The following is a 27,540-nucleotide window of genomic DNA, read 5'->3' as shown; positions in this document are numbered from 1 at the left end:
CCTCCATTAGCTTTGTTCATATCAATGCCTCCTAAGGCCCACTTGACCACATTTCCAGGATGTCTGACTCTAGATAAGTGATCACACTATTGTGGTTATCTGGGTCATGAAGATCTTTTTGTACAGTTCTTTTGTGCATTCTTGCCACCTCTTAGTATCTTCTGCTTCTGTTAGGTCCATACCATTTCTGTCCTTTATTGTGCCCATCTTTGCATGAAATGTTCCCTTGGTATCTCTAACTTTCTTGAAGAGATCTCTAGTCTTTCCCATTCTATTATTTTCCTTTATTTCTTTGCATTGATCACTGAAGAAGGCCTTCTTATCTCTCCTTGCTATTCTTTGGAACTCTGCATTCAAATGGGTGTATCTTTTCTTTTCTCCTTTGCCTTTAGCTTCTCTTGTTTTCTCTGCTATTTGTGAGGCCCCCTCAGACAGCTGTTTTGCCTTTTTGTATTTCTTTTTCTTGGGGATGGTCTTGATCACCACCTCCTGTACAATGTCATGAACCTCTGTCCATAGTTCTTCAGGCACTCTGTCTATCAGATCTAATCCCTTGAATCTATTTGTTACTTCCAGTGTATAATCATAAGGGATGAGTTAGGTCATACCTGAATGGTCTAATAGTTTTCCCTACTTTCTTCATTTTAAGTGAATTTTCCGTTGGTGGTACAGTGGTTCAATTGCCTTAATCCAATATTCTTAGTTAATGATCACAGTTCATTTTTGGTGAGAGTAAATATTTGATTTACTAGTATAAGGCCAAAGAATTATGAGTAATTAAAATTGTCAAGATTGGATTAAAATGCAAGATAAGCACTGTACAATTTTTGCAATACATAGCAAAATGAATGCATGATTTAAAGCAATAAATTATATTCTTGAATTAGTTTTAATAACTAATAATCTTTACGTGGTGAAAGATTTTTCTTATTACTAGACAAACCCTTCAGTGGAATTCTGTGGAGGGACATTAAAATCTAAAATGTGGATTAAAATAGATGATCTTTATGTTCTCTTCTAATCCTGGGGTTCTAAGAAATAATTTCAAAGAATTCTTTGACCTACAAATAAAAAGGATAATGATTTGTCCAGAACTCTGATCTTGATTATACATATATTTAAATCTTATTCAAAATGAACATTTGGGATTTAACTAAGAAGCATATCAAAAAAGGAAAAACTGTTAAGTCTCTTCTGCCCATACACTTATGAGCAAGAAAAAAACATAATATTTTATTTGGGTAAAGAAAAAACTCAGAATTCTAAGTTTCAGTTGTTTTATAAATACTTCTTTGAACTCATCCCTTGATAAGTCTCTCTAAGCAGTAAGTCAGTATCCTCCTTGGCACACAGTAGACAGTGCATGTGTGTGTGGGTATATGTGTTTGGCTAAGAGAATTCAAATTAGTTTTCTATTTTAAATCTGATAAATGTAACAGAAAAAGTATGTGAAGTTAAATTGAGGAATGTAAATAGTACATTTATCGGTCCCAGATGAGTCATATAAGATTCACGATTCTCTTGGGAAAGAGAAGAAAATGAGAGAATCAAATCTGTGCAAATAAACTGAGCTAAACTTTTATATTTTTGGAAAGTATATTGTACACTGATTTTAAGGAAATCATATACATTCAGAACTTAACCTTAAGAACCAAACTACTGATGCTGAGCATTCTAAATTCCTCCAAACTGACTCAAACCTAGGACTTATTTTCTAACAGTCTAAGATGAGGAATGTGTGTGTGTGTGTGTGTGTTTGCAAGTGTGCAAATGTTTGAGTCACAGTGATCATATAGATGTTTCCCCCAAAAGGATCTGATCAACATTTTTGAGACAACAACCATATTCCACTACTACTGGTAGTTAAATACTTCCCAGCAAAAAGTGCTTAGAATTAAATAGAATTTTTTTTAATAAGCAGTTTAATTGAATACTTGCTAAAACCCTGTATATAAAACATATATACAAACATAGAGTTACAGTTGATTTATTTTTTATTGAATGATTTCTAACAGATTCATGTTATAAAAGAATATAACTTGTATGAAATTTCAGCTATTTTCAACACCATTTACAAAATCACTTTTTATAATTATCTAGTCATGTATTCCCTTTGCATACTAGACAAGGGTATAACTTCTTACTATGGAAAATAATAACAAGTAAAATAACTTTGAGCTCAGGCAGAATCAATGACTTGGGTTTATTCCAAAAGAAGAGTATGTATCCTTGAAACTGCCAGGAAGAACAGCCCAGAAATCAGGGCTAGCTACAGTTTTATAGTGCACTCAGTTACAGATCACTAAAACCCTTTAAACACAATGGCCTAAACTAACGCACTTATTTGTCAGGAAGATCCCCTGGAGGAGGAAATGGCAACCCACTGCAGTATTCATGCTGGGAAAATTCCATGGATAGAGGGGCCTGGTGGGCTACAATCCATGGGGTTGCAAAGAGTCGGACATGACTAAGCAACTGAGCACAGCACAACCTTCGTACAAGTCATTCAGCAAATATCTGTTCATTGAAGAAATAGTATTCAATGCCTACTCTGAGTTTTGCCCCAGGGCGGTCACTGGACTCTTGTCTTTTGAGACTGCCCAAGTGAGGATATAGCTTTGGTCCCTAGTAAAAACAGTCATTTTTAAAAAAAATTATATTCATAAATTATACTCATCTTCTTAAAAGGACATGTATAAAAACCCCCTAATCAGAGAAATCACCAATAATATATCTACGGCCCTGTTAAGAAAATAACTTTGTCAAGGGGATGAAAGGGCTTTTCCTTGAAAAAGACTTAGATGTCCTTGTCTAAAACTGTAACACCTCGTTCACAGGAGATTGTGTGGTGTAAAATGATGCAGGCTTTCAATACCTGATGGTTTATAACTTTTAAAACCCTATGTCTTCCCTATGCATACCTGAAAAGTCCATATTTTGAATGAGTTAAAAACTTGAAATCTTAAAATGTTTCAACTTCCCTATTTTTAAACTAAATTTATTTCATAGAACAAAGTATTTCTCCCATAAATAAGAACACTTCAGTTGGTATTTTTCAGGCAGTAAAATAGTTAATAGTTCTATTTCTAAAGTTTTCTGTTCCTTATAATTCTTAAAACAAACCTAAAAGTTTCTTAGACTCAATGGAAAACACAATATAAACAAAGAGGGATAGCATAGGCTGAATGGGTCTATCTCAGAGTAGTACAGAGTGTGTTGTAAATTACTGCCTCAAATTTGATTGTAGCCATGGGACTGTCCACTTCTGTATATGCAGTTCCACATTTAATATGCAACCAGCACCCTATAAGCCTCTTTTTAGAGTAGGACCCTGAGAGTTAGTCCATTGAGAAATCACATAATATTTATGCTTAAAATTTTAAAGTGTCCAATCTTTAAAAAGGCAGAAAGAAACAAAACCTTTCCCACAAATGAAACTTATCACCCTGTAAAGAAGAATATACACTTGGCATTAAAGTACCCATCTAGTTTCAAGATGTATACCTACATATTTTTTTAAATGTATGAATAGCTCCTAATTTGAAAAAAGGAAACATTAAAAATGTTGAAATGCTACTGACAGGATTCAAGTCCGGGCAAAACCTATGAAGTGATCTTCGCTACAATAAATCAAAACTGCTTTTCGCTGCCATGTCCGGATGATCGACGACCTCATTTCAGGTATCTGTTAGCCGTGGGTACAACTGGCATCATCCCCATGCATCCAGAGGCAGATCTGGGCATACTTGAGGGGCGTGATGCGCACGGCCACGTTGTAGTCCTTCTGAACACCATGCACGTCCACCCACTGGTGGCCAGAATAGATCGCGATGATTTTGCGTTTCCACCTCTTTTTGTCTGGCTCTTTCAAACGCAGATAGACCCCGGAGCCAGTGGAGCCTGATTCGGCATCGCAGTATTGATAGAGGAGGTCATTGGACTCATCAGACACGCTGCAAAACCGGTAGACTAACTGATCTGCCCTGTCCTGATCGAAGCCTGAGAAGTGGATCATCCCACCGGGCAGCTTCTTGATGGTGGGGCTGACTCCCAGGTCCATGTATTTCTTCTTGTGAGGGCGCTTCAGCTCCAGAAGGGCGTAGTCATAGTCCAGGGCCGGGTCTCCACTCTCTCCTCTAGCCCAGCCCTTGGGGATGTGGGTGTTCTTGACCCGGGTCCACTGGAAGGAGGGCCTCCCGTCTGCAGCTCTCTGACCCCGAGCAGACCCCTTTCTCCTCCTTCCGGCCTTGGCTGTCTCCTTCAGACTGTCTTGGCTCCCCTCTCTTCCAGCACCACTCACTTCCCTCCTGTTCCTCCTAGACCCCCGACGTCTCTTGCCACCCCCTTTATTTCTCATCTTCAGCAAGCCTACTCGTAGCTTTTTGCTGCCTTTGATGTAGTCGCTTCCATCGTGGACACAGTGGGCAGCGGTTAGGACGTGGTTGGGAGAGATGAGAATGCCGCTGCAGCCTGTGGAGAGCTTCACCGCCGTATTGAAAGGGAAATTGGTCAAGAATTTCTTGTCCAAGATGCTGAACCTGCTGTCGGTACCGTACACCTGTCTCTTTCTCCTCACGGGTGCTCCTTGTGAGGTGAGGTTTTGAGTTGGCTCAGGGACCCAACCTTGCACTTTCACTCGGGTCAAGGTTCGGCTCCCATTCTCGAAGACAGTCTCATAGGAGAGAGAGTCTTCCAGGTCAGAAAGGCTGGGGGCCGGGAGAGCTTTCTGGCATTCGATGCCACACACTCGATTTAACACCATCTTAGCATCTGCCTCAAAAGCCGGGCTGGTGAGATGGAAGGTCCTTTCGCTGACAAGTCGGGGTATTTTTCTCACGTGCCACATAAGATCCTGTTCCATTTCAGATCCATCGATGAGGGTCCACCCAAGGGTGAAAAGCATCAACCTGAAGAGCATAGCTCCCATTTTATTCTTCTATCTTGTCCTTTAAAACAAGAAGAAAAAAAAAAAAAAAGCAGCTTTATGCTTTTCGTCTGATTGGGGTACAGTTGCTTTACAACACTGTGTTAGTTTCTGCTGTACAACAAAGTGACTCAGCTACAGGTATGCAGACACCACCTCCCTCTTAGACCCTCACCCCCAACCCCAGCCACCTAGGTCGCCACAGAGCACCGAGCGGAGCTCGCTGAGCCATACATTAGGTTCCCACTAGCTATCTGTTTTACACATCGCAGTGCACAGACATGAGTCAGAAGGAAAAATAATACCATATATTAATGCATATACGTGGAATCTAGAAATGTGGTACAGACGAGCCTACACTGCTTTCTGTTTAAATGTTAATTACCATTCATTTAGATCTTGAGTCCTAAATGCAGCTTCACCGCTAAGAGGAGCCCTTATTTTCACTGTACTTAGATTTTACTGAGATTAGATAAACACCATACTAAGCAGGCTCTTACAGACATCCGAAATCAGTGAATTTGATTTCACTCAAACTTCACTCTACCAGCACTAATCCCCATGCATCCCACCCCCACCTACCATCTTCCCCTCTTCCTCTCCAGACAGCCCAACACATGGGAGAATAAGAAGGGCGAGTGGGGTCCTCTGTTGCCTAAGCCACACCCTCTTCCTTCCAAGGTCTCCTGCAACCTTATCTCCAGACGATTTAGAAATAAAGATAACGACAGATGTCTGACACTATCCCTGAACTTAGCATCTTAATAAAGGCATGGACCATAAATTCCTCATCTCTAGAATGTAAATGACTAGCACAGAGCTCAAAAAAGCATTCACTGGAAAAACCTTATTTTTAAAAAGGCCTTTACTAGAATACACTATTTCCCTGAATCACGGCTTGCAGACCAAGCTGATTGATGGTGCAATTAAAATCATTAAATAATAGAGCCTTCCCTGCCGGTCCACTGGCTAAGACTTCACCACCACCCTGCTCCCCGCCCCGTCCCCAACCCTGGATGCAGGAGATTGGTCAGAGAGCTAAGATCCCACGTGCCTCACAGACAAAAAAAAAAAAAAAATGTAAAACAAATGAGCCTGTTATACAGAGTGAGGTAAGTCAGAGATAAATTATCAAATATTAATGCATCTACATGGAATGTAGAAAAAGGGTACTGATGAACCTATTTGCAGGACAGAAATAAAGATGCAGACATAGAGAACAGACTTTGGACACAGCAAGGGAACGAGAGGGTGGGACGAGTTATGAGCAACATTGAAACATACATTATCATATATAGCTCAGTTGGTATAGAATCTGCCTGCAATGCAGGAGACCCCGGTTCACTTCCTGGGTCTGGAAGGGCCACTGGAGAAGGGAAAGGCTACCCACTCCAGTGTTCTTGGGCTTCCCTTGTGGCTCAGCTAGTAAAGAATCCGGCTGCGATGCAGGAGACCTAGGTTCGATCCCTGTGTCGGGATGGTCCCCTGGAGAAGGGAAAGGCTACCCACTCCAGTGTTCTGGCCTGGAGAATTCCACGGACTATATAGTCCGTGAGGTGGCAAAGAGTCGGACACGACTGAGTGGAAAAAAAGAAAAAATGGGAAGTTGCTGTATAACACAAGGAGCTCAACACAGTACTCTGCTCCTGCTGCTGCTGCTAAGTCGCTTCAGTCGTGTCCGACTCTGTGCAACCCCATAGACGGCAGCCCACCAGGCTCCCCCGTCCCTGGGATTCTCCAGGCAAGAACACTGGAGTGGGTTGCCATTGCCTTCTCCAATGCATGAAAGTGAAAAGTGAAAGCAAAGTCGCTCAGTCATGTCAGACTCTTCGCGACCCCATGGACCACAGCCTACCAGGCTCCTCCATCCATGGGATTTTCCAGGCAAGAGTACTGGAGTGGGGTGCCACTGCCTTCTCCAACACAGTACTCTAACAGCCTGGAAAAGTGGGATAGGGTTGGGAGGATGTTCAAGAAGGAGGGGACATATTATGGCTGATTCACGTATGGAAGAAGCCAACACAATATTGCAAAACAAGGATCCTCCAATTAAAAATAAATTTTAAAAAAGTTTAGTAAGTAAAAAAACTTCAAAAATGGTCTACATTAAAAATTTTTTTAAATCATCAGATAATAGTCTAAAATATTCACTAGAAGTTTTAGAAATAAAGGAGCTCCTCTACTATTGACCTGCTTTGATTTTTTTTTTACAAGTAGAACCCCTTATCATAAAAGAGTATACAGCACAGGCTGTTTTATTCAAAAATAAGAAAAATATACCCTGTTCTTTTTAAAAACAAAGTTGTGTTTGGAAATACCACCCAAGCAAAGCAATGTACAAAAATGCATTATAGTGACATTTTACTGGATATTAAAATTGCAAGAATTTATGGAGCACAGGCAATTGTCCTGGATTTACCACTTGGGGGAGCACGATCGTGATTAGATCATAGGTTTAATGGGACCCTTTCATCATGAGTCTCATCACCTGAGAGCCATTGAAAGTTGCCAGTACTTGGTGAATTGTGTAATATCTTATCTATTATTTACATCTTCTTGCCTTCTTTTCCTGCTTCCCTAGGTTTGCTGGCATGTAAATCTCTTCCTAGAACTGCTGTTTGTCAGTTATTGCTTTGTGAGAGTTAAGGGGGAGTGTAACATTCTTTGGAGCAGCAATTTGGAAATTTGTGAGCTATGTTCCAAGTTGTTTTAAACTAATAGTTAACATATCCAGGCTTAGCAAATGCTTTGCACTTTGTATAAACCAAAGGCAGTTCAACGTTAGTTTATGCCTATAATACCTTCACTCTCACGGCTTTCTGATAAGCCTTTGCATGGAAAAGAAAGTTAATACAGAATGTCAGGAATGGCCTACAAACCAGGGTACACCCCTAAGATCCTGAGCACTGGCAGGAAAAGCAAAAGTTGCCTCTGATGCAGAGCCAAATATGGGCATCTCGTGACACAACAGAGTTCATCTTGCCATAGCCAAGTATGGAATTTTATTAACAAACTAATAACATTCTTCTGATAAAACAAAAACATATACTACATTAATCTCTTTGTTGTTTAAACATGATCTTTTCATTAAAATATAATTATTTTGAATCATTGTATATTAAAACATGTTGAGCAAGTTTAGAATAATCTTTACTTCTACTTTAGAAAAATCTTTACCATTTTTTTCTATTTGCTCACACTTGAATGCTAAGTAATGGTGATTTTGGTGAATATTAAACTGCATTGTTTGCCTAATAGCTTGTACTTTTATTTTGGAGACAGGCCATTCTTCTGTAGACTGATGGATATTGTCCCCCAAATCAGTAAATACATTTCAGGAAAAATCTACACTCACGTACAATATTTTCTAATCACTACCATGGCAAATTTGATTTTACACAAAACAGTAATGATATTGGTAATGATTTTGTTGAACCACTTAATATTTTGTACCTTCTATGCAGGTTTCATAATGAGTATTTCATCCATTTTATTTAATTGGATTGGAATGAATAAGGCTAACAGCTCAGTAACTACTGAGATCTTGAAATTATGTTTTTTTATTGGGTAGTTCCCAAGATGAAAAGTTGTCTTTCCCTTAAAATGCTAAAATCAGTTATTTGCTGCCTCTTAGTTTATCAACAGACCAAAGTAGATGATTTTTTAAAAGATACATAAATATATATCTATCTGATCCTTAGCAAAATGTCAATCAAACAAAATTTTTGGTATAAGAAATATTTTAAAAAATTATTTTAAGCCCTACATGCATGATAATAGCCATTCATTGTATGCTTAATATATGATTACAGTAAAGACTGAGTCAGCCAATTGTCTTCATTAAAAACTACAGAGAATCACGTTGTATGTTTTAACGTTTGACAATAGTGATCTGCGGAGTAATAAATGTGTCAAAGGCATTCCCAAGCAAAAGAAAGAGCATCTAAGTCTAGGTGCTGTGGTATGGCACACATGTTTCTGTTTTTGTTTTCAGTGCTGTTTAATTTAGCCTTGCAAGTTTTCAGCTACTTAGGGCTTGGATAGGCATAATGCAAATACTGAATTATAATTGACAAGGTGGTTTTTTACTATGCAAATCACTGAACTGGAATATGAATCAAGTTTCCCTGTTCTTTACCAAATAAAACATGCACCCTGTGCATTAATTCTGTAGGCAGACTTTTAAGAGCCACAGGTAATGGTTAATTTTATGTGCCAGCTTGACTGGGCCAGAAGGTGCCCAGATATTTTGTCTAATATTATCCTGGGTATGTTTGAGAGGGTGTCTCTGGATGAAATTAACATTTGAATTAGTAGACTAAGGTGAGCAGATTGCCCTCCCTAATGTGGGTGGGCCTCATCCAATCAGTTGAAGGCCTAAATAGAACAAAAAGGTAGACCCTCCTGTGAATAATGGGGAACGCCTCCTTCCTGACTGCTCTGAGCAGGGACATTGTTTTTTGTTTTTTTTCCCCCCCTGCCTTTGGCTTCAAACTGAAACACAAACCACTCAAAAGAATATTTTCACTTTGTTAGTAGGATTCTATACTTGCATGTTGCAGAATAAACTCTGTCACATCGAGGAATTCCCAGGTTGCAGGCCTCAAACAAGCAGTGTCAGCATCCCCTAGGAACCTGTTAATAATGCTCATTCTCAGGACCCAACCCAGACCTACTGTTCAAAACTCTCCAGGAGGGATGTGGGTTCCCAGCTGTGTACGTTTTAACCAGCCCTCCAGGCAACTCTGATACTCAGTAGTTTCAGAACCACAGCAGCCAAAGCCCTGGGGCAGCAGCTTGAGACCCTTCTCAGAAGGTTTTTCCAGGGATGACTGCTTAACCAGGTTTCACATGTCCCCTGCTTCCTTTTTGTGTACAAAGTAAATTTATTCTGAACTTCACGCTTTTCCTGCATTAGCAACAGCTATTACAGAAAGATCCCCTGGAGTAGGAAATGGCATCCCAGTCCAGTATTCTTGTCTGGGAAATTCCATGGTCAGAGGAGCCTGGAAGGCTACAGTCCATGGGGTCTCAAAGAGTTGGACATGACTTAGCAACTAAACAACAACAACGATAATATTGGAAGATTCAGCCTTTGGTAGAAAAAAAAACATACGTTCATATAAGTGATTTAATAATACATCTGAAAAGATTCAAATTCAGTAGGTTTGTCTGTAATGCCTCCAACATCCAATGCTACAGATGATGCAAGAGCGTCAGCTGGCCAGCACCTTTTGAGGGACTCAGCTGCAGTGTAGCACAGGAATAAAAGCCATGCCCATGTCTATCCTTGGGCACGGGAAGGGCAGAGCCTTGTCATATGACCTCAGAATCACAGTAATAAAGGACATGGGTTTAGTCTAATTTGGCCTGTAATTTCAAATTGGACAAATGTCTCGGGACACTTTCTTTTGGAAAATCTAAGTTTGTCTCATGGTAAAATGTCAGTGTAGTGTAAATGATAGCTCTTGCTGATAGAGCAAGCCACGGTTCAATGGATATATGTACAGACGCCTGTCATCCCAAGAGCACTAACTAAAGAGACACGGCCCCGGCTGTGGAGCAGCTATAGTATTTTGAAAGCTTTAATGTCTCTTGTTTCCCCTCAACCTCCTCCTTTTTCCTGTCTTCCATTATAATTGTGACCTTCCCTGTCACTTTCCAGATGGCTTGGATTTGGGGCTTCAAATTTCAGTTTTGGTTAATGAAAGTGAGGTTGCAGTTATGGTCCTCACCATGAGTCAGTGTACACATAGTTGATTATGGGTTGGACCATGGAGATGGATGGAGCAAAAGGGAGTTAGAGAGGAAACAAGGAATAGCAGCATTTGTAGACAGACGCTTACTGATGGAGCAGATAGTAGTCCACATTTGTACCTGCTCTATACTGTCAACAGAAATAACCACCTGTAACTACAAGGCATTTCTTGCTCGCTCTTTTGTTTGTTTGCTTGCTTATGCTTTCTTAGAAATGTGAATGCTGACAAGTATTTAGAATAGTCGGAGTAGGGCAGACCAAGGAGTAAGAAGACCTGGGCTAAGTCTCATCTTCACCACTTATTAGGCACCTGAATTTGGGCAGTTCATTAACATCAATGAGGTTTCTGTTTCCTCATCTGCAAAGTGGAGATAATAGTAATTTCAACTTCATGATTGTGAGAATTAAATACATTGATATATGCAAAGAATTACCATTGAGCCCAGAGCATGGACACATTCAATGATAAGTTCTTTTATCTTGGGTTGGCCTAAAAGTTCTTTCAGGTATTTCCATACACGGTTATGGAGAAATCAAACAAACTTTTTGGCCAACCCAATAGTTACTATTCTACCTTAGTACATAATTAATATCACTTTAAAACAGTTAATTATATAAGGCAAAGTTATAGCACTTGTAGTTTTCTAAAAAGTCAATTTTACACTCAAATATTTTTATTTCAGGATAGTTTCTGACACACTCTGAAAACTCCCTTTTTCTTTGTTTTGGTTTTTGTTCAAGGACAGCTTCATTTTAGAGACATCCCAAATGAATGCTTTCCTAACTACTCATTTCTATGAATATCTGTGGGTTTGTAATATATTTTTCTCATTGCTATTAAACTTAAGTGTAATTAAACATTACCCAGCCACAGAACATTTGAATTGCATTTCCTATGTATTATTTTAAGCCTGGACCTACCCTAAGAAGTCTGGAACTGCAACAGACCTTCAACCTAAAAAGAAACAGTCAATGTCAAAATAATTACTCTGAGGGAGCAATTTACAATGAAAAAAAAAAAAACAAAACTTTTTAAGTAAATCTATTCTAAAGTATGGAGAAGGCAATATAGCATAGCATGACATAATAATATTCTCAGGCTCAGTTTCTCTTATTTTTTGGTTTGTTACCCTTTAAAGTTTACATTTTAACTTAAGTAGGGCAGGCAGATGAAGGAAAGATTAGATGCTTGCTCACCATATTAAATATTTTGAATGAGGTTTTTTTTTAATTTTCCTGTATATGAATAAGAGCTGATTTACCATCAAAGATCTGTATCAGGTCAGAGAGTCACTAACTTGGTCCTTTCTTTTCACCTGGTCCCTTGTAACAGACGGGGAGGTAGTTGTCCAAGTTCAAGTGTATAGTTTGCTGCCATGGGACATAGTTTTGCATTAATGTGTCAAACACTTTGTGGGGGCTCAGTCAGATCAATGGCCTTATAGGACCAACATCAGCTTCTACCTTCATGCATATTTGGACATAGCAATCACTGCATAACCACTTTTGACAACTTCCCTGTCTTTTATCTAGCCGTTCATGATCCAAGCCATCCGCCCCTCCCAGCATCACTGCCTACACTCACACACATGCATAAATGTGAAAGCACACTCCAGCCATCTCTCCTCCACTTTCATTCTCCCCCTGCTCAGTCAACACTGACACACAAGGGGTAGACATCATGGTCTGGATCTGCAGACAGAACTGCTGGCTTAGGCAAAAGTCCGGGGCAGGAGAGGAGGGGCTTTACTAGTGATAGCAGACAGCTGGAGAGTGAGCATTAACTGTGTTAGGTTTGGAAAATACTTGTAAAACTTTCATAAGTCACTTTTGCATATGCACAGGAGACTAGGTATTTTATAAAGTTCAATTCCCGGTGCAGTGAAGCCCCCAGAGAAGGTGGGCTTCTAACTAGACACTAACTAAGCACTGAAATGGACGCAACATTTAAGCTAAAAAGTGTGGATCAGGATGACGGGAAAAGGAATAGTGCTTGATGTGTGACCAAGAGGGACAGTCGGGTGCTTCCAGGATGGTGGAGGCAGTGGGTTTTGAAGTCAAACCAATTTAAGTCCACTTGTGACTTCTTAGCACTATGATTTGTGAAGATCACTTAATTTCCCCAAACCTTATTTTCTACATTTGTTCAACAGGGAATAATACCTTGGAGTATTTTTGTGAGACACAGATATCATTAAGTTGGTGCAAAAGTAATTGCGTTTTTGCATCATTGAACTTGGCTGTTTGATATTGGAATGCGTTCTTAAATAAATGTGGTTATGTTATGTATCATATTACTGGGCATTTCTTGCTTTGTTGTTTTGCTAGAGACATTACTTGCTGTTTATTTTATATTTATTTTAGACTATAGAAATGATGTCTAAAACATCATATCTGCCATATTCACTTGACCTCTCACCAACCAACTACCACTTTTTCAAGCATCTCAACAACTTTTTGCAGGGAAAACACTTCCACAACCAGCAGAAGGCAGAAAATACTTTCCAGGAGTTTATCAAACCCTGAAGCACAGATTTTTATGCGATAGGAATTAGCAAACACTTCTTGTTGGCAAAAATGTGTCGATTGTAATGGTTCCTACTGTGATTAATAAAGATGCGTTTGAGCCTAGCTATAATGATTTAAAATTCATGGTCTGAAACTGCAATTACTTTTGTACCAACCTATACATAAACACCAGAGAAGGCAATGGCACCCCACTCCAGTACTCTTGCCTGGAAAATCCCATGGACAGAGGAGCCTGGTGGGCTGCCGTCTATGGGGTCTCACAGAGTTGGACACGACTGAAGTGACTTAGCAGCAGCAGCGGGTCAGACACAACTGAGCGACTTCACTTTCACTTTTCACTTTTATGCATTGGAGAAGGAAATGGCAACCCACTCCAGTGTTCTTGCCTGGAGAATCCCAGGGACAGTGGAGCCTGGTGGGCTGCCGTCTATGGGGTTGCACAGAGTCGGACACGACTGAAGTGACTTAGCAGCAGCAGCATACATAAACACAATGCCCAGAGAACAGTAAGCCCTCAGCAAATGACAGCAATTGTTATTATTAGGATCAAACACTGGTACATATTTATAAAGGATTTCATGCATATCGGACTGCTGTGGACCTCACCGCCGTGCGCCAAGTACAAGGCGACCTCGTTTCATTGCACTTCACTACAATTCACAGATTCTATCATTTTTTACAAATTGCCACATGGCAGTGTGCTGCGATTCATGGGGTCGCAAGGAGTCGTACACGATTGAGCGACTGAACTGAACTGAACCCCGCATTGACCAACTCTCTAGGTGCCATTTTTCCAACAGCATTTGCTCACTCTGTGTCTCTGCGTCACGTTTTGGTAATCCTTTGTCTTTATTATTTGTTATGGTGATCTGTGATTGGTGATCTTTTGAGGTTATTATTGTCATTGTGTTGAGGGCACCACAGACCACAACCACATAAGACGGTGAACTTAGTGAGTCCTGCGTGTGTTCCGACTGCTCCACTGACTGCCCTCTCCCCCAGCTCTCTCCCTCTCCTCAGGCCTCCCTGAGGAGACACAATTTTAAATTAGGCCAATTCATAACCCTACCATGGCCTGGAAGCGTTCGAGTGAAGAAAGGAGAGTTGCATGTTGCACTTCAAATCAAAAGCTAGAAATAATGAAGCTTCATGAGGAAGGCATGTGGAGAGATGATATTGGCTAAAATCTAGGTTTCTGGGCCAGTTAGCCAAGTTGGGAATGCAAGGGAAAAGTTCCTGAAGGAAATTAAAAGAACTACTCCAGTGCACATGCGAATGATAAGAAAGCAAACAGCCTTGTTACTGATAGGGAGAAAGTTTCAATGATCTGGCCAGAAGAGCGGGCCAGCCACCACATTCTTGTAGGCCAAAACCTAAGTCAGGAGCAGCGTACTCTCTTCAATTCTGTGAAGGCTGGGAAAAGTGAGGAGGGTGGAGGAGAAACTCTGAAGCTAGCACAGGCTGTTTCACGAGGTTTAAAGAAAGAAGCCATCTCCACAACCTAAAAGCGCAAAGTGACACAGCAAATACCGATGCAGGAGCTGCAGCAAGTTACACAGAAGATCTGGCTGAGATAATTCACGAAGGCTGCTACCCTGAGTGACAGATTTTCGATGCAGATGAAGCAGCCTCCTCTTGGAAGAAGATGCCATTGGACTTTCATATCTAGAGAGCGATCAATGCTTGGCTCCAAAACTTCGAAGGACAGGCTGACCCTCTTGTTAGGTGCTGATGCAGCTGGTGAGTTTCAGCTGAAGCCAACGTTCATTTACCATCCTGAAAATGCTATAGCCCTTAAAAATTAGGCTAAATTTACTCTGCCTGGGCTCTATCAGTGGAACAGCAAAACCTGGATGACGGTACATTTCTCTATGGCACAGTTTGCTGAATATTTTAAGCCCACTGTTGAGACCTACTCTCAGAAAAAAAGATTCCTTTCAAAATATTACTGCTCATTGATTTTGAATTTTGAGAACCATAAGCTATGTTTTCCTTGATAACACACAAATGTTTATAAGAGATGAAATGATTCTAAGTAACTGAATCTAATTAAAATGGAATCTTAACCCAGAAAAAAAAATATATTACTGCTCATTGATGTACCTGATCACCCAAGAGTTCTGAGAGAGATGAACATAAAATGCATGTTGTTTTCATGCCTGCTAACACAACATCCATTTTGCAGCCCACAGATCAAGGAGTCATTGTGATTTTCAAGTCCTATTATTTAAGAAATATGTTTCCTAAAGCTACAGCTGCCACAGATAGTAATTCCTCCGATGAATATAGGCAAGGTCAGTTGAACACTTCTGGAAAGGAGACACTATTGTGGGTGCCATTAAGAACATTCATGACTCATGGAAAGAAATCAATGTGGTAACAACACAGTTTGAAAGAGACTGACTCTCATGGCCAACTTTGAGGGGTTCAGGTCTTCAGTAGAGGAAGTGATAGAAAGTGTGGAAATAGCACAGGAGAGGCGGCGCCTGAAGGTGTGACTGAATTACTGCGATCTCGTGAACAACTTTAACAGATGGAAGAGTTGCTTCTTACGGATGAGCAAAGAACGTAGTTTCTAGAGATGGTGAAGATGCTCTGAAGACTGTTGAAATGATAATAATGGATTTAGAATATTACAGGAACTTAGTTGATAAAGCAGCCGCAGCCTTTGAGAGGACTGACTCCAGTTTTGAAAGTTCTCTAGGTGGGTAAAATGCTATCAAACAGCATTGATAGCAGAGAAATCGTTCCCAAGGAGTCAATCAATGCAGCAGACTTTCATTGTTATCTTATTTTAAGAAACTGCCACAGCTGCCCCAGCCTTCAGCAACCGCCACCTCAGTCAGCAGCCATCAGCATTAAGGCAGGGGCCTCCACCAGCAAAAAGATGGACTTGCTCAAGCTCAGATGATGGTTAGCATTTTTAGCAATAAAGTATTGTTCAACTGTTATATGCATTGCTTTTTAGACATAATGCTACCACACAGTAGACTACAGTAACTTTTACATGCTCTGGGACACCTTGCTTTATTGCAAAATCTGCTTCTTTGCAGTGATCTAGAACTAAAGCCGCAATATCTCCAAGTTATGCCTGTGACAGCTCTCAAGGAGAGCCACATCTTAACCCCCAGGACCCTACTTGGTAAAGAGGACTTTGCAGATGTGATTCAGTTAAGGATTGTGTGATGAGATTAGCTTGGGTTACCCAGGTGAGCACGATGTAATCACAGGGCTCCTTTTATAAGAAGCGGGCAGGAGGGTCAAGAACATGAAGGAGCTGTGAAGTTGGAGGCAGAGGTCAGGGTGAGGCCGAATCATAAGCTACAAAATGCGGGTGGCGGCTAGATCTTGCAAACGGTAAGGAGACATTCTCTCCTGGAACTTCCAGGAAAAAACTGCAACCGCGCTGACCCTCTTTGGACTTCTGGCCTCCAGAACTATAAGGTGAGGTGTTGTTTTATGTCACTGAGTTTGTAGTAGTTTGTTACAGCAGCAGTAGGAAATGAATACACTCAGGTAAAAAAAATTTTGGATTGTCTGCCTCAGATGTTTAGAAAGGAAGACGTAGTAGGAGAAAACACTGTCTGGAGACCTAAACATAAATGAAAATTTTCATTTTTAGATAAATTATACAACACGCAATTTTAGAACTAAATCTTGAAGATTATGATAAAACACTACAGTGACATGGAGTAGTATTTCTAGGCTGACTGGAGAGCTGGAACCGGGTAGATAAATTTGTATATTCAACAAAAGCATACAGTGTTTACAATCCTATGAATTGTTTCAAAGCCTCTTTCCTTGTTTAAAAATCTCTGCGATAAATCCTCTTTAGTCTTTAAGTTGAACTAGAAGCCTTCTAAGATATCTTTCAACATTAAAGTTCTAGCTTAAATCACAAAGGAAAAAAACACAAGTCACTCATCAGTGAGCCTCAAGCAGTTTAAATTCCTAAACTCCTAGGGTAGGAACTTTCCTGCTATCCCTATTGCTACCACTAGGAGGCGAAGCTAGCCTGCTGCCTAATCTAAGATCTCACATTTAAATGGTTTACACTCATTAAACTACAAAAATCAGATTTAGTTTAAAATAACATGTAGGATTCATGGGATGGGGGGAAGTCTAAACTGGTTAATAATATACTAGATTGTTGTCACATGTGGAATTGATCACATTTAGAAAACCCACCTCCAGGCCACAAAGCCCATCCTGACGAGCTTTGGGCTGATGATGATGTCTACAGCCAGACAACCTTCTGGCAGGTGATTTCCCAAAACCTCTGTGGGGCCAGCACACTTCCAGTATGATCTCCAGGGCTGCTAAACAATCCCCCAAAGGTGCGGCAGTTCGCTGCGGCATGAAAAATCTTCAGCCTGCCAAATATTTCACATGTCTACCAAAGACTTCATAATCCATTTCTAAAGGGCAAGTTTGCCACTGATTCTATGCTAAAAATAAATGGCAAGGAAGTTCATTGACAATGTGCCAGTTTCTATTCAAAATACGATAGCACTATCGTCAAGTTTAGCTTCAGCAATGAGACAGAATAATTAATGTCTGCTTAAAATTTTTGGCAGTAGTGGAGGGAAAGGAAGATGGTAAAGTTACACAGTTGATTATTTTACAGTAACCCACAACTTCTGTTTCTCATCACAATAAAAAAGAAAAAACTCCTCTTTGTTTTTTAAGTTATTTTTCCAGGACCTGTACACTTCAATTTGTGCAAATGATATATGCTGTGTGTAAATCGAATTTGGGGTGAAAGGCACTAAGGAAGCCCCAAAGGGAACCCTCTGCTGACTCTCACCCACTGACATAGGAAATGCACAGCATGCGGCTCCTGACTTGTCTTCTGTCTTACAAGTTGGCCTTTGAAAGCAAAGCCTATCTGTGACTGCATTAGGTTTGCTACTCTTCAGGCTTTAAAGCATCTTATGATCGCTGTATTTTTAGCTAAGCAAACATCTGTTAAAGTTTCTAAAGCTTTTGAAAATATTCTAGTTAAGCAAAGTCATAAAATAATAACTTTCATACTTAACTTTGCTATTTCCAACCTCTCATCTCAGATTTCTCATGTGCAAAGTTAACCCAGTGAGGTAGCTTCAGTCTCTGAAATTCTGAATCTCATCCCACTGTTAAAATGCAATATGCTTGCTGTGGATAGTTGAGCATTGGGCAAAGGTAAATAATTAACTCACATTAGCAACTGATTATTTTAACACAATGAGCACATTCTATGTGCCAAGCACTAGATTAAACAATCTCACATTTGAAAATACAGAGAAGGTTCTTAAAAGCACAACAGTTTCCGAGCTGTCTGGAGGGAAAATAAGAAAGAGTATCCATGACCAACTTCTTCTCACATTAAATGAGCTCTTCTAGTATTTCCTAATAAAAATAAAATTCCATATGATGCTCGGGCACTACTTTCAGGCTGAGATGTCTTATTTGGCTGGAATTTTAACCTTCTCTCTTCTAAATTATAAACCAGATTCTAAGCATAGTTCTCCAGACAACAGCACATGACTTTTATAATTCTCTGTGGAGACAGATGCACTTGGGATAGAATGAGAATTTCAGAAGTGAGAAAGGTTAATAGGGGAGAAAAACCACCTAGACAGTATATGCAGCTTCTTTCAAATCAATAATAGTGTGAAAAGGTCAGAGGAATTAGGCAGAGTTTCTACAACTTTTCAAAAAAAGAAAAAAACTTATGATAGAAAATAGCAAAAGTAGAGGGAAAACTATGAAATAGAATGAAACAGAAAATTATAACCCCTACATGCCCATCACCCTGTGGCAACAACTAGCAATATTTTCCCAGTCTTGTTCCAGTGGTCTCCCCCGCCCCCAACTTTATTTTTGCTAGAGTTTTTTAGAGTAAATCCAGGACTTCTCAATTTCATTTCATCTCCTCACTTTAAAATGTTTTTCACTGCTCCTTTCACTGACCTGTGCAGCCAGCTTGATGAGAGAGCAAGAGATTCCTAGCTTTCATAGTAATCCTGCCAAAGAGGCTTTCAACCAGAGTAGACCTTCCAGGAATGCATTTTACACCTTTCTCAATGGCATCTGTTAATAATCATAAAAATAAAGAGGGTCCCCTCTGGTAGTGCTTAAGTAAAAAGAATTCCATTTATATTCCAATGCAAACACTTTCACTGTTAAATATTAACGGTGCAGAGGCCAGCACAAAGAATTGCTTACTTGCAAGAGCCGTTTCTTTGACGGCTTAAAAGTGCTAAGTTTGATCTCTAACTTAAGCGCCCGTCAAAGGAGCTCTCCCTGGGGTGGGTCCTGCGTTTCTCAGGAACACTTCTATGTTCTGGTGTCTCGCCGTTTCTTGGGGGGAAAAGGGAAAGGGAGGTGTCTCCATCCTTACCTGCGAAGCTTCCTCAGTCTTCAGGGTCGCTGCCCAGCTCGAATCAAAGTGTCCCTAAGGCGGTCCCCAATGCTGGCAAGGCAGGAGAGCCGGGTGGGGCTCCGGGACAGCGCGAGTCGGAGCCGGGCGCCCAGCCACCGTCCTCCAGCACCGCCTGGAGACTGTGGGGAGGTGGGCGGCGAGCTGAATGCCACGGCCACGAGATGGGAGGGGAAAGGGGGCGTGGATGTGGGCGGACGCTGGGAGAGGTGAGGGGAGAGGAGGCGGCGGGAGGGGAAGGGGAAGCAGGAGAGATGCAGGCCTGGGGAGGGTTTACTAAGAGTTGCGCCTCTCACTTCAGAATCTCTGCTTCCCGACATTAGGAAAAGTTCAAGAGTGAGTTCACAAGGGCTCTGTCGCTCTGATCGTCTGCATCCCTTAAAAAGTGTCCAGAAGATACTACCGAGTGTGTGCTTGGAGGAACTGGGGTGATCAGGATTGTGTCTTTGTGTCCTAGTCCCCCAGCTCTAGTTTAGACGCCAGCTGTCTAGAAGAACCAGGGCCATTTCCCCAACCCCACCCCAAGCCCGTCTCCATCTGGGACCTCGCCACCCGGGACAGGCTCTCCACCAGGCAAGTCCGGAGTCTCAGGCTCCGGCAGGCATCCACACGCGACCCTCGTGGGCTGCGACGTGGGTCACCTTGCAAGCATCCCTTGCGACCTCCAGGGGGCGCGCGTCAGTTTCTGTGTCTCCAGGCTGGAAGGCTTTTTCTCCTTGGAAAGAGCATCCTTTAAGATGTTTGCCCGCCTCTGTCCCACCAAAATTCTAACCACATCCTTTCTTAATCTTTTATTCTCCTCCTTAGGAGAGGTGCTCCTTTGGGGTGGGTGCTGCACAAGGTTGGGACTCCAATTATTCAACATCTGTTGATCTTTTGGGGGGAAGGTTTGGAACAAAATGCACCGGAAGAAAAATAAGTACAGAAATTTGATGCTGGCCCTCAAGGAAGGGAGATCAAATAAGTGCACAAGTATTTATAACACACGGTCTTAGCATGTCCCATAATGCTTAGCTCATTAGTGGTTTATTTCATTTCTCGAATTTCTATGTATTTTTTAGCAATGAAATCGGAACATATATACAATTTCATTTCCTGTTTTTCCACTTAGTGTTTTCATTTATGCACTTAGTCATATAATTTAAATCTATTAATAATTTTATCTGGTATAAAATAACTAGTTCTGAAGTTCTCTGTCTCACCACTCAGATCATAATCTTCAAATACATCCTTGAATCACCACCCTCTACCACAAGGGTTGGCTTATAATGGCTGCTAATAGTGTCGAGCTTAAAAATGTTCCTAGTAAAATGGAGTGTGGGTGCATGCTCAGTCATGTCCAACTATTTGGGAACCCATGGACTGGAACCCACCAGGCTCCTCTGTCCATGGAATTTTCCAGACAGGAGTACTGGAGTGGATTGCCATTCCCTTCTCCAGGGGGGTCTTGCCGACCAAGGGATCAAACCAGGGATCAAACTCAAGTCTCCTTCATCTCCTGCATTGGCAGGCGAATTCTTTACCACTGTTCCACCTAGGAAGCCTGAAGTGGAGTGTGGGGAAAAAAAATAAAGTCCACATTCAGAATGGAAGCCTCCTATGACACTAAATAGACATGCCCTGGGCCTCACTCTCTTCATCAGTAAATTAAGAAGGTTGCACTGGGGGATTTCTGCAGTCTGTACTTCTTAAACATTTTTGGGATTCTACCACTGCATCTAGTGTGGGCACAGGTCTGATTCCTTTAATTCCATCAGCACCCCTCATTGACATCACATGAAGCTAAACTCATCACTGTTATACTTCAGGGGCTCTGTTCTGAACCTTTGGCCCCAAACCATATTTTTTCCCCAGCTTTACTGAGATATCATAGACATGTAGCATTGTGTAAATTTAAGATGTACAATATGATTTGTAAAGGTATAGCAATGTTTGCCACAATCACTTTAGTTAATACATCGTTTACTTCACATAATGACCATTTTAAAATTGTTAAGGTGAAAATATTAGAGCCTGGTGCTCAGTAACTTTCAAGATACAATATAGTATTTTTAACTATACTCACCAACCTGTACATTAGATCTTGGGAAAGTATTCATCTTATAATTGAAAGATTATAACCTTTGAACCTGGATTGTTAGCTCCATGAATCAAGGCAAATTGGAAGTGGTCAAACTGGAGATGGCAAGAGTGAACATCGACATTCTAGGAATCAGGGAACTAAAAGGGACTGCGATGGGTGAATTGAACTCAGCTGACCATTATATCCACTAACGCGGGCAAGAATCCCATAGAAGAAATGAACTGGCCATCATGGTCAACACAAGACTCTGAAATGCTGTCCTTGGATGCCATCTCAAAACGACAGAATGATCTCTGTTCGTTTGCAAGGCAAACCATTCAATATCATGGCAATCCAAGCCTATGCCCCAACCAGTCACACCAAAGAGGTTGACGTTGAGCAGTTCTATGAAGACTTTCAAGACCTTTGAGAACTAACACCTCGAAAAAGATGTCCTTTTCATTCTAGGGGATGGATCACACTAAACTGTTGGAAAATTTTCAAGAGATCGGGATAGCAGACCCCCTGACCTGCCTCGTGAGAAACCTACATGCAGGTCAGGACGCAACAGTTAGAATTGGACATGGAAGAGCAGAATGATTCCAAATAGGGAAAGGAGTATGTCAAGGCTGTAGATTATCCCCCTGCTTATTTAACTTATGTGCAGAGTACATCATGAGAAAGGCTGGGCTGGAAGAAGCACAAGCTGGAATCAAGATTGCCAGGAGAAATATCAGTAAGCTCAGATATGCAGATGACAACACCCTTATGGCAGAAAGTGAAGAGGAACTCAAAAGAGCCACTTGATGAGAGTGAAAGAGGAGAGTGAAAACGTTGGCTTAAAGCTCAACATTCTGAAAACGAAGATCATGGCATCTGGTCCCATGACGCCATGGCAAATAGACGGCGGGGTAGGGGGGGGATAGTGAAAACAGTGTCAAACTTTATTTTCAGGGGCTCCAAAATCACTGCAGATGGTGACTGCAGCCATGAAATTAAAAGACGCTTACTCCTTGGAAGGAAAGTTATGACCAACCTAGAGAGCAGATTCAAAAGCAGAGACAGGAATCACTTTGCGAGCCAAGGTCCCTCGAGTCAAGGCTATGGTTTTCCAGTGGTCATGTATGGATGTGCGAGCTGGGCTGTGAAGAAAGCTGAGTGCCGAAGAAGTGATGCTTTGGCACTGTGTGCAGGTTTTCGGTGCATAGAGAAGAGAAGGTGGAGTCTGCCCTGGAGGTGGTCGCAGCTCATGGCTGAGCCCGACAGGCAGGCACACTCCTGACAGCACCTGAGCTGCCTTCCTGAGGGAGTGATGTGGGGCAGAGGAAGACAGCCAGGTCTGCTCCCTCGTGTGGTACCCGGGGCAGCTTGACACCAGACTAAACACTTAACACGGTGATGACCATCGCTGCTGTCTGCAAAGGGTTGACACTGCCGTGTGTCTTCATCTGAGAGGTCAGCCCGACTCTCAACTACACTGGCCGTGGGCATGGCCTGTCCACCCTCACATGTGTCTTCTCTTCCTTACTGAACATTCCTTGCCAAGAGGGTTTTGGGGCAATAGGATGTTGGGTTTTCTCTAGCTTTGTCCAGGGAGGAACGCTTTTTGGTCGTTGGTGGTGTTCGTTTTCCAGCTCTCTCTTTTGGCTTCTTCCGTGACTGTGTTCGTGGAACAGCAAGAGCTCCACATCTCCCTTCTGGCTGAGAGGTCACATTTACAACAGCAATGCCTACCTGCAGGTTCTGACCACATTTGCCAAAAGGGCTTCGTTTTGCAGATGACACCTTGAAAGTACCGACACTGTCCTTTCCGTTACCCAAAGCCTACTTCAAGTGAAATAAAAACAAGAATTCTCAAGTTGAGTCTTACAATATGTGGAGAGACAGAAAAATGCCCTGGAGAATGGAAAAGTTACCCCCTCCAGTACCCTGCCCTAGATAATTCGATGGACTCTAAAAACCATGGGGCTGCAAAGAGGCTAACAAGACTAAGCGACCATAACTTTCCCTTTCTGGCAGAAAAAAAAATTCCATTTTCCTATCATTTCAGTGGTTAGCACTGATTGCAGACACCAAAGAATGGGAAGAAACGGAGAAAGAAGAAGACTAAATGTTGTCAGGTGGGGAGGGAGGAATGGGAGTGCTCGACATGGATCCAGGCTTTGCTGGGAAGTGGGGGACAGAATGAGAGGGTGCGAATGCAGACAGTGGTGATGGTTACACCGCATTGTGAAGACCTTAATATTCCCAAAGTCGTCAATTAAAGTAACATTTATTAACAATAACTTAACCAAAAAAAATACATAAAGCCATACAAAAAATAAAACATCAGAAAAAAGCTGCCCAGAAACCAGATGCAAATGAGCTCAGGGGAAGGGCACTCAATCTGCCCCGGGTGGGGAGCGAGTGGATGGCTTCCACGGGAAGCAGGCAGGGATGGGGGCTGCAGAGCCAACTGCTCCCCTGGACGAGGGCTTTTCAGAAAGGGCTCTGGGGCTCTGTCCAGAGCGGGGGCCGGTTCTCCCTGCAGGGGGGGGTCAGGCATGGTGGGCATCTGGGTCTTGGGCACGAGCCAGGGCAGGCTCTCCCGGCAGAGGTGGTGACGCATCCCCAGACTCGGGTTCTCCTGCCCAAGCCCGAGCAGGTGCAGGTGCAGGTGCAGGTGCACGTTCTGGCTGAGGGGGCGGGACGTCGGTGCCTGGGGCTGGGGGTCCTGCAGGCACAGAGGCCCCATATGCCCAGGGTGCTGGCCAGAACCCAGCTGGCCCGTGTCTTCGGGAAGGGAAGTCGCAGGCCTCGATCTCCCCTCAGCGGATCTCTCTCTGCGCCGGGAGACTCCACTGCTGTCGGGACAGGACTTGCAAGTGGAGTCTGGTTGTCATTAGAGGCCAGCGCTAGAGCTGTGAGAGAAGAGAAGGTTACCCATCGCCAGCATTTGGATGTGTGTATACGGGGACAGAAAGCTTCCCAGAGAATCCCAAGGAATCCCCAGCATAGGATGCACGCTGACTGCAGTGTGAAAGATGGGTGGTGTGAGGCCAGCCTTTGTTCCAGGCCCAGACCCAGCTCTGGGGACTCCTCCAGTGTAGCTCAGCAGCCCCTCCTCACACACTCACAGGCACAGCCCCAGCCTCCTCACCTCTGTGCTCTGCCGTGCTGGGCTCCAGGTCCTCCTGATGCCTCAGAGGCAGGGGTTCTCGGGGCTCTGGGTCAGAGCCGGGTGTGCTGAGCTCCGTGGCAGCCTGAGACTGGGCCCTGCCGTGTGTCCTGGGTGGTTTCTGTGGGGCAGGCCTTCCCCGTTTCCTCTCCATTCCCACTTGGGCTGATGCCTCCAGGGGCACGCTCACCTGGAGCCTGCACTGGGCCTCACGGGCAGGGGCGTGGTGGTGGTCCGACCCCTCCCTCGGGGAGGTCAACGGGGTGCCCCCCTCATCGGCCACATCCACTGGCACGCTCTGAAATGACACTGACCGTCAGCCAGCCCTGCCTGGAGTTGACTGAGCTGGGCCTGACCAGTAAGGCGGCTGCCTCTGCCCGCTTGAACTTCTGCTGCCGGCAGAAACAGGTGTCTGCTCGGGTACCCACCCTGGACCAAGGAGACCCTCCCTCCCAAGCCCCGCGTCCCCCCCCCCCACCCCCCGAGCACGTGGGGTCTTCCTGGGCAGCCGGTGCTGCCTGGACTCTCCCCATCCCGCACAGCCTGCTCTCCCCTGGGGTGTGGACACACCCAGCCACCCAGCCCACAGACGTCTGACCCACATCGGCCGCGGCTTGCTTGAGGCAGACATACCCGGAGAAGCCCTCATCCACACAGACACGGAAAGGACTCAGGGTTACCCGGGTGGGACGGGAGAGGGGACATGGCCCGGCCTGGGGCTCCCGTGTTACCTTTCTGTTCCTTCGCGAAAAGGGCCACAGGCCTCTCGGGGGCTTCCGGAGCCATTGTCGAGCGCGATGCCACACGTTCTGCTGCTGAGCTCTCCCGGGGCGACGGCCTCTGGGAAGGGGCAAACAACAAAACATCTTGAGAGCCCGCAAACTGGCTGCGGGCTCCTCTCCGCTGTGAAGCCTGGAGCCCCGGGGTCCGGGTTCTGTTGGGTTCTGTTGCCAGGAAGTGACGTCATTTCCTGGGTTCGTCGCCGAGGTCCCTTCCACAAAGCTCCGCAAGCGAACCTCTGGGTTTCAGTGTGTTCACCCCGCCCCTTAGGCCATGTGCAGGCTCAGTGACACCCACACCGCCCACCCCACAGCTCTGGCAGGCCTGGGTGCAGCCAGGCCCTCAGCTATGAGGACACAGCTCTTTCAGACAGGCTCCTTCTTCTCACTGGGATGTGGCCCTGGACAAGCCATACGCCCCTCAGGGTTTCCCCATCCTCTCCATCTGCAGAGTGGGGGTCAATGTCCCATCTCCTGCCTAGGTCTGTCAGCCTACCGCACCTACATGCCTTTCAACCTGGGCTTGGGATCACATGGAGCTTGTGCACTGGGACTTCCCAAAGGCAGGATTCAATCCAGCGCTGACCTAGCACAGAATGGGGCAGAAACAGGCCTGGATGGGCTCTGGGACCTCCCAAAAGGCACTCCCCTTCCTGCCTGTTTGGGGACCCTGCCCACCCCCACCACCAGCGGCCACCCCACTACCACCCCACACCCCCAATGGAGGACTGAAAGGAAGACTCGAAGGTCACTTTCTCTCATTGAAAAGAGGACCCAACTTTCGGGTCCTCTTTTTCCATGGAGATTCTGCTTCAAGTGCCCCACCTCGGCTTCTGTGGGGGACTGAGCCTATCATGGCTCCCTGCATTCTTCTCTTTGACTCGCATCACCTTGGGTCATCTTCCCCTTCTGGGGTGGATGGGCACTGTCATTGCTTCTAACGTCCACATAGATTTATGAAAAGGTCTGTAAAATCGACTCATTTCCTCTCTTTGTTCAGTGTCTCTCTCCAGACATGTCTTTCTTTTCCTTTCGAAATTCAGTCTCTGTCTTCCTTTTCCTCTTTCTCTCTGTCTCTCCTGTGGATGGATGGAAGCCTCTGAATGGACATGTATATTGTGAGCTTAGGGTTAGGTTTTAGGGATAGGTTCGAGTGAGAGAAAGGGTTTAGGTGGGAGTTGGTGTTGGGGAATGGGACAAGGGTGGTGTGGTTTTTCTTGGAGGCCTGAGTGCGGTTTGTCCTGAGTCTATTTTACCCATGAATCGCTTGCGAGATCCATCACTTGCAAGTCGTCTCTTATGTTCAGTCTAGTCTCTTTTTGATTTGTGAAAGCTTGATTCCCTGGTGGCTCAGATGGTGAAGCGTCTGCCCGCATCGTGGGGCCATGGATTGATCCCCGGGACAGGACGATCCCTGGAGAAGGAACTGGCAACCCACTCCAGTACTCTTGCCTAGAAAATTCCGTGGATGGAGGAGCCCGGTGGGCTCCAGTCCATGGAGTCACAGAGAGTCGGACACGACGCAGCGACTTTGTTTTCCTTGTGGTTGGCACAGTCAGATTTGTATTTTCCACAGCACTACAGGTTGTGTGCGGGTGCAAGAGGGCCGAGAGTAGCTACTCCACATTCAAGGTCAGGAGGGGTGGCCCTGATGAGATAGATAGCCCTCGTCCAAGGTAAGGAGCAGTGGCTGCGCTTTGCTGGAGCAGCCGTGAATAGATAGCCCACGACCAAGGGAAGAGAAACCCAAGTAAGACGGTAGGTGATGTGAGACGGCGTCAGCGGCAGACACACTGAGACCGTAATCACAGACAACGAGCCAATCTGATCACATGGACCACAGCCTTGTCTATCTCAGTGACACTAGGCCATGCCGTGAGGGCCACCCAAGGCGGACGGGTCGTGATGGA

General features: G+C 43.7%; 1 protein-coding gene across 2 annotated transcripts; it reads right to left on the bottom strand.

Annotated features, from left to right (window-relative positions):
* Positions 1–1,976: 1,976 nt before the first annotated feature.
* Positions 1,977–19,758, bottom strand: PRSS35 (serine protease 35). Of its 2 annotated transcripts, XM_012182461.4 has the most exons (3): positions 19,594–19,758; positions 11,604–11,637; positions 1,977–4,946 (listed from the first exon to the last, which is right to left on the bottom strand). In XM_012182461.4, exon 3 carries the CDS (start codon positions 4,925–4,927, stop codon positions 3,689–3,691), a length of 1,239 nt encoding a protein of 412 aa, XP_012037851.1. In that variant the 5' UTR covers positions 4,928–4,946; positions 11,604–11,637; positions 19,594–19,758; the 3' UTR covers positions 1,977–3,688. The 2 variants fall into 2 exon arrangements, with proteins under 2 accessions (XP_012037851.1, XP_004011180.1); XM_004011131.5 differs by lacking the exon at positions 11,604–11,637.
* Positions 19,759–27,540: the final 7,782 nt, after the last annotated feature.

Source organism: Ovis aries, chromosome 8 (assembly GCF_016772045.2).
Source record: "Ovis aries strain OAR_USU_Benz2616 breed Rambouillet chromosome 8, ARS-UI_Ramb_v3.0, whole genome shotgun sequence".
Classification (NCBI taxonomy): Eukaryota; Metazoa; Chordata; class Mammalia; order Artiodactyla; family Bovidae; genus Ovis; species Ovis aries.
This window is presented reverse-complemented; position numbering and strand designations above follow the sequence as displayed.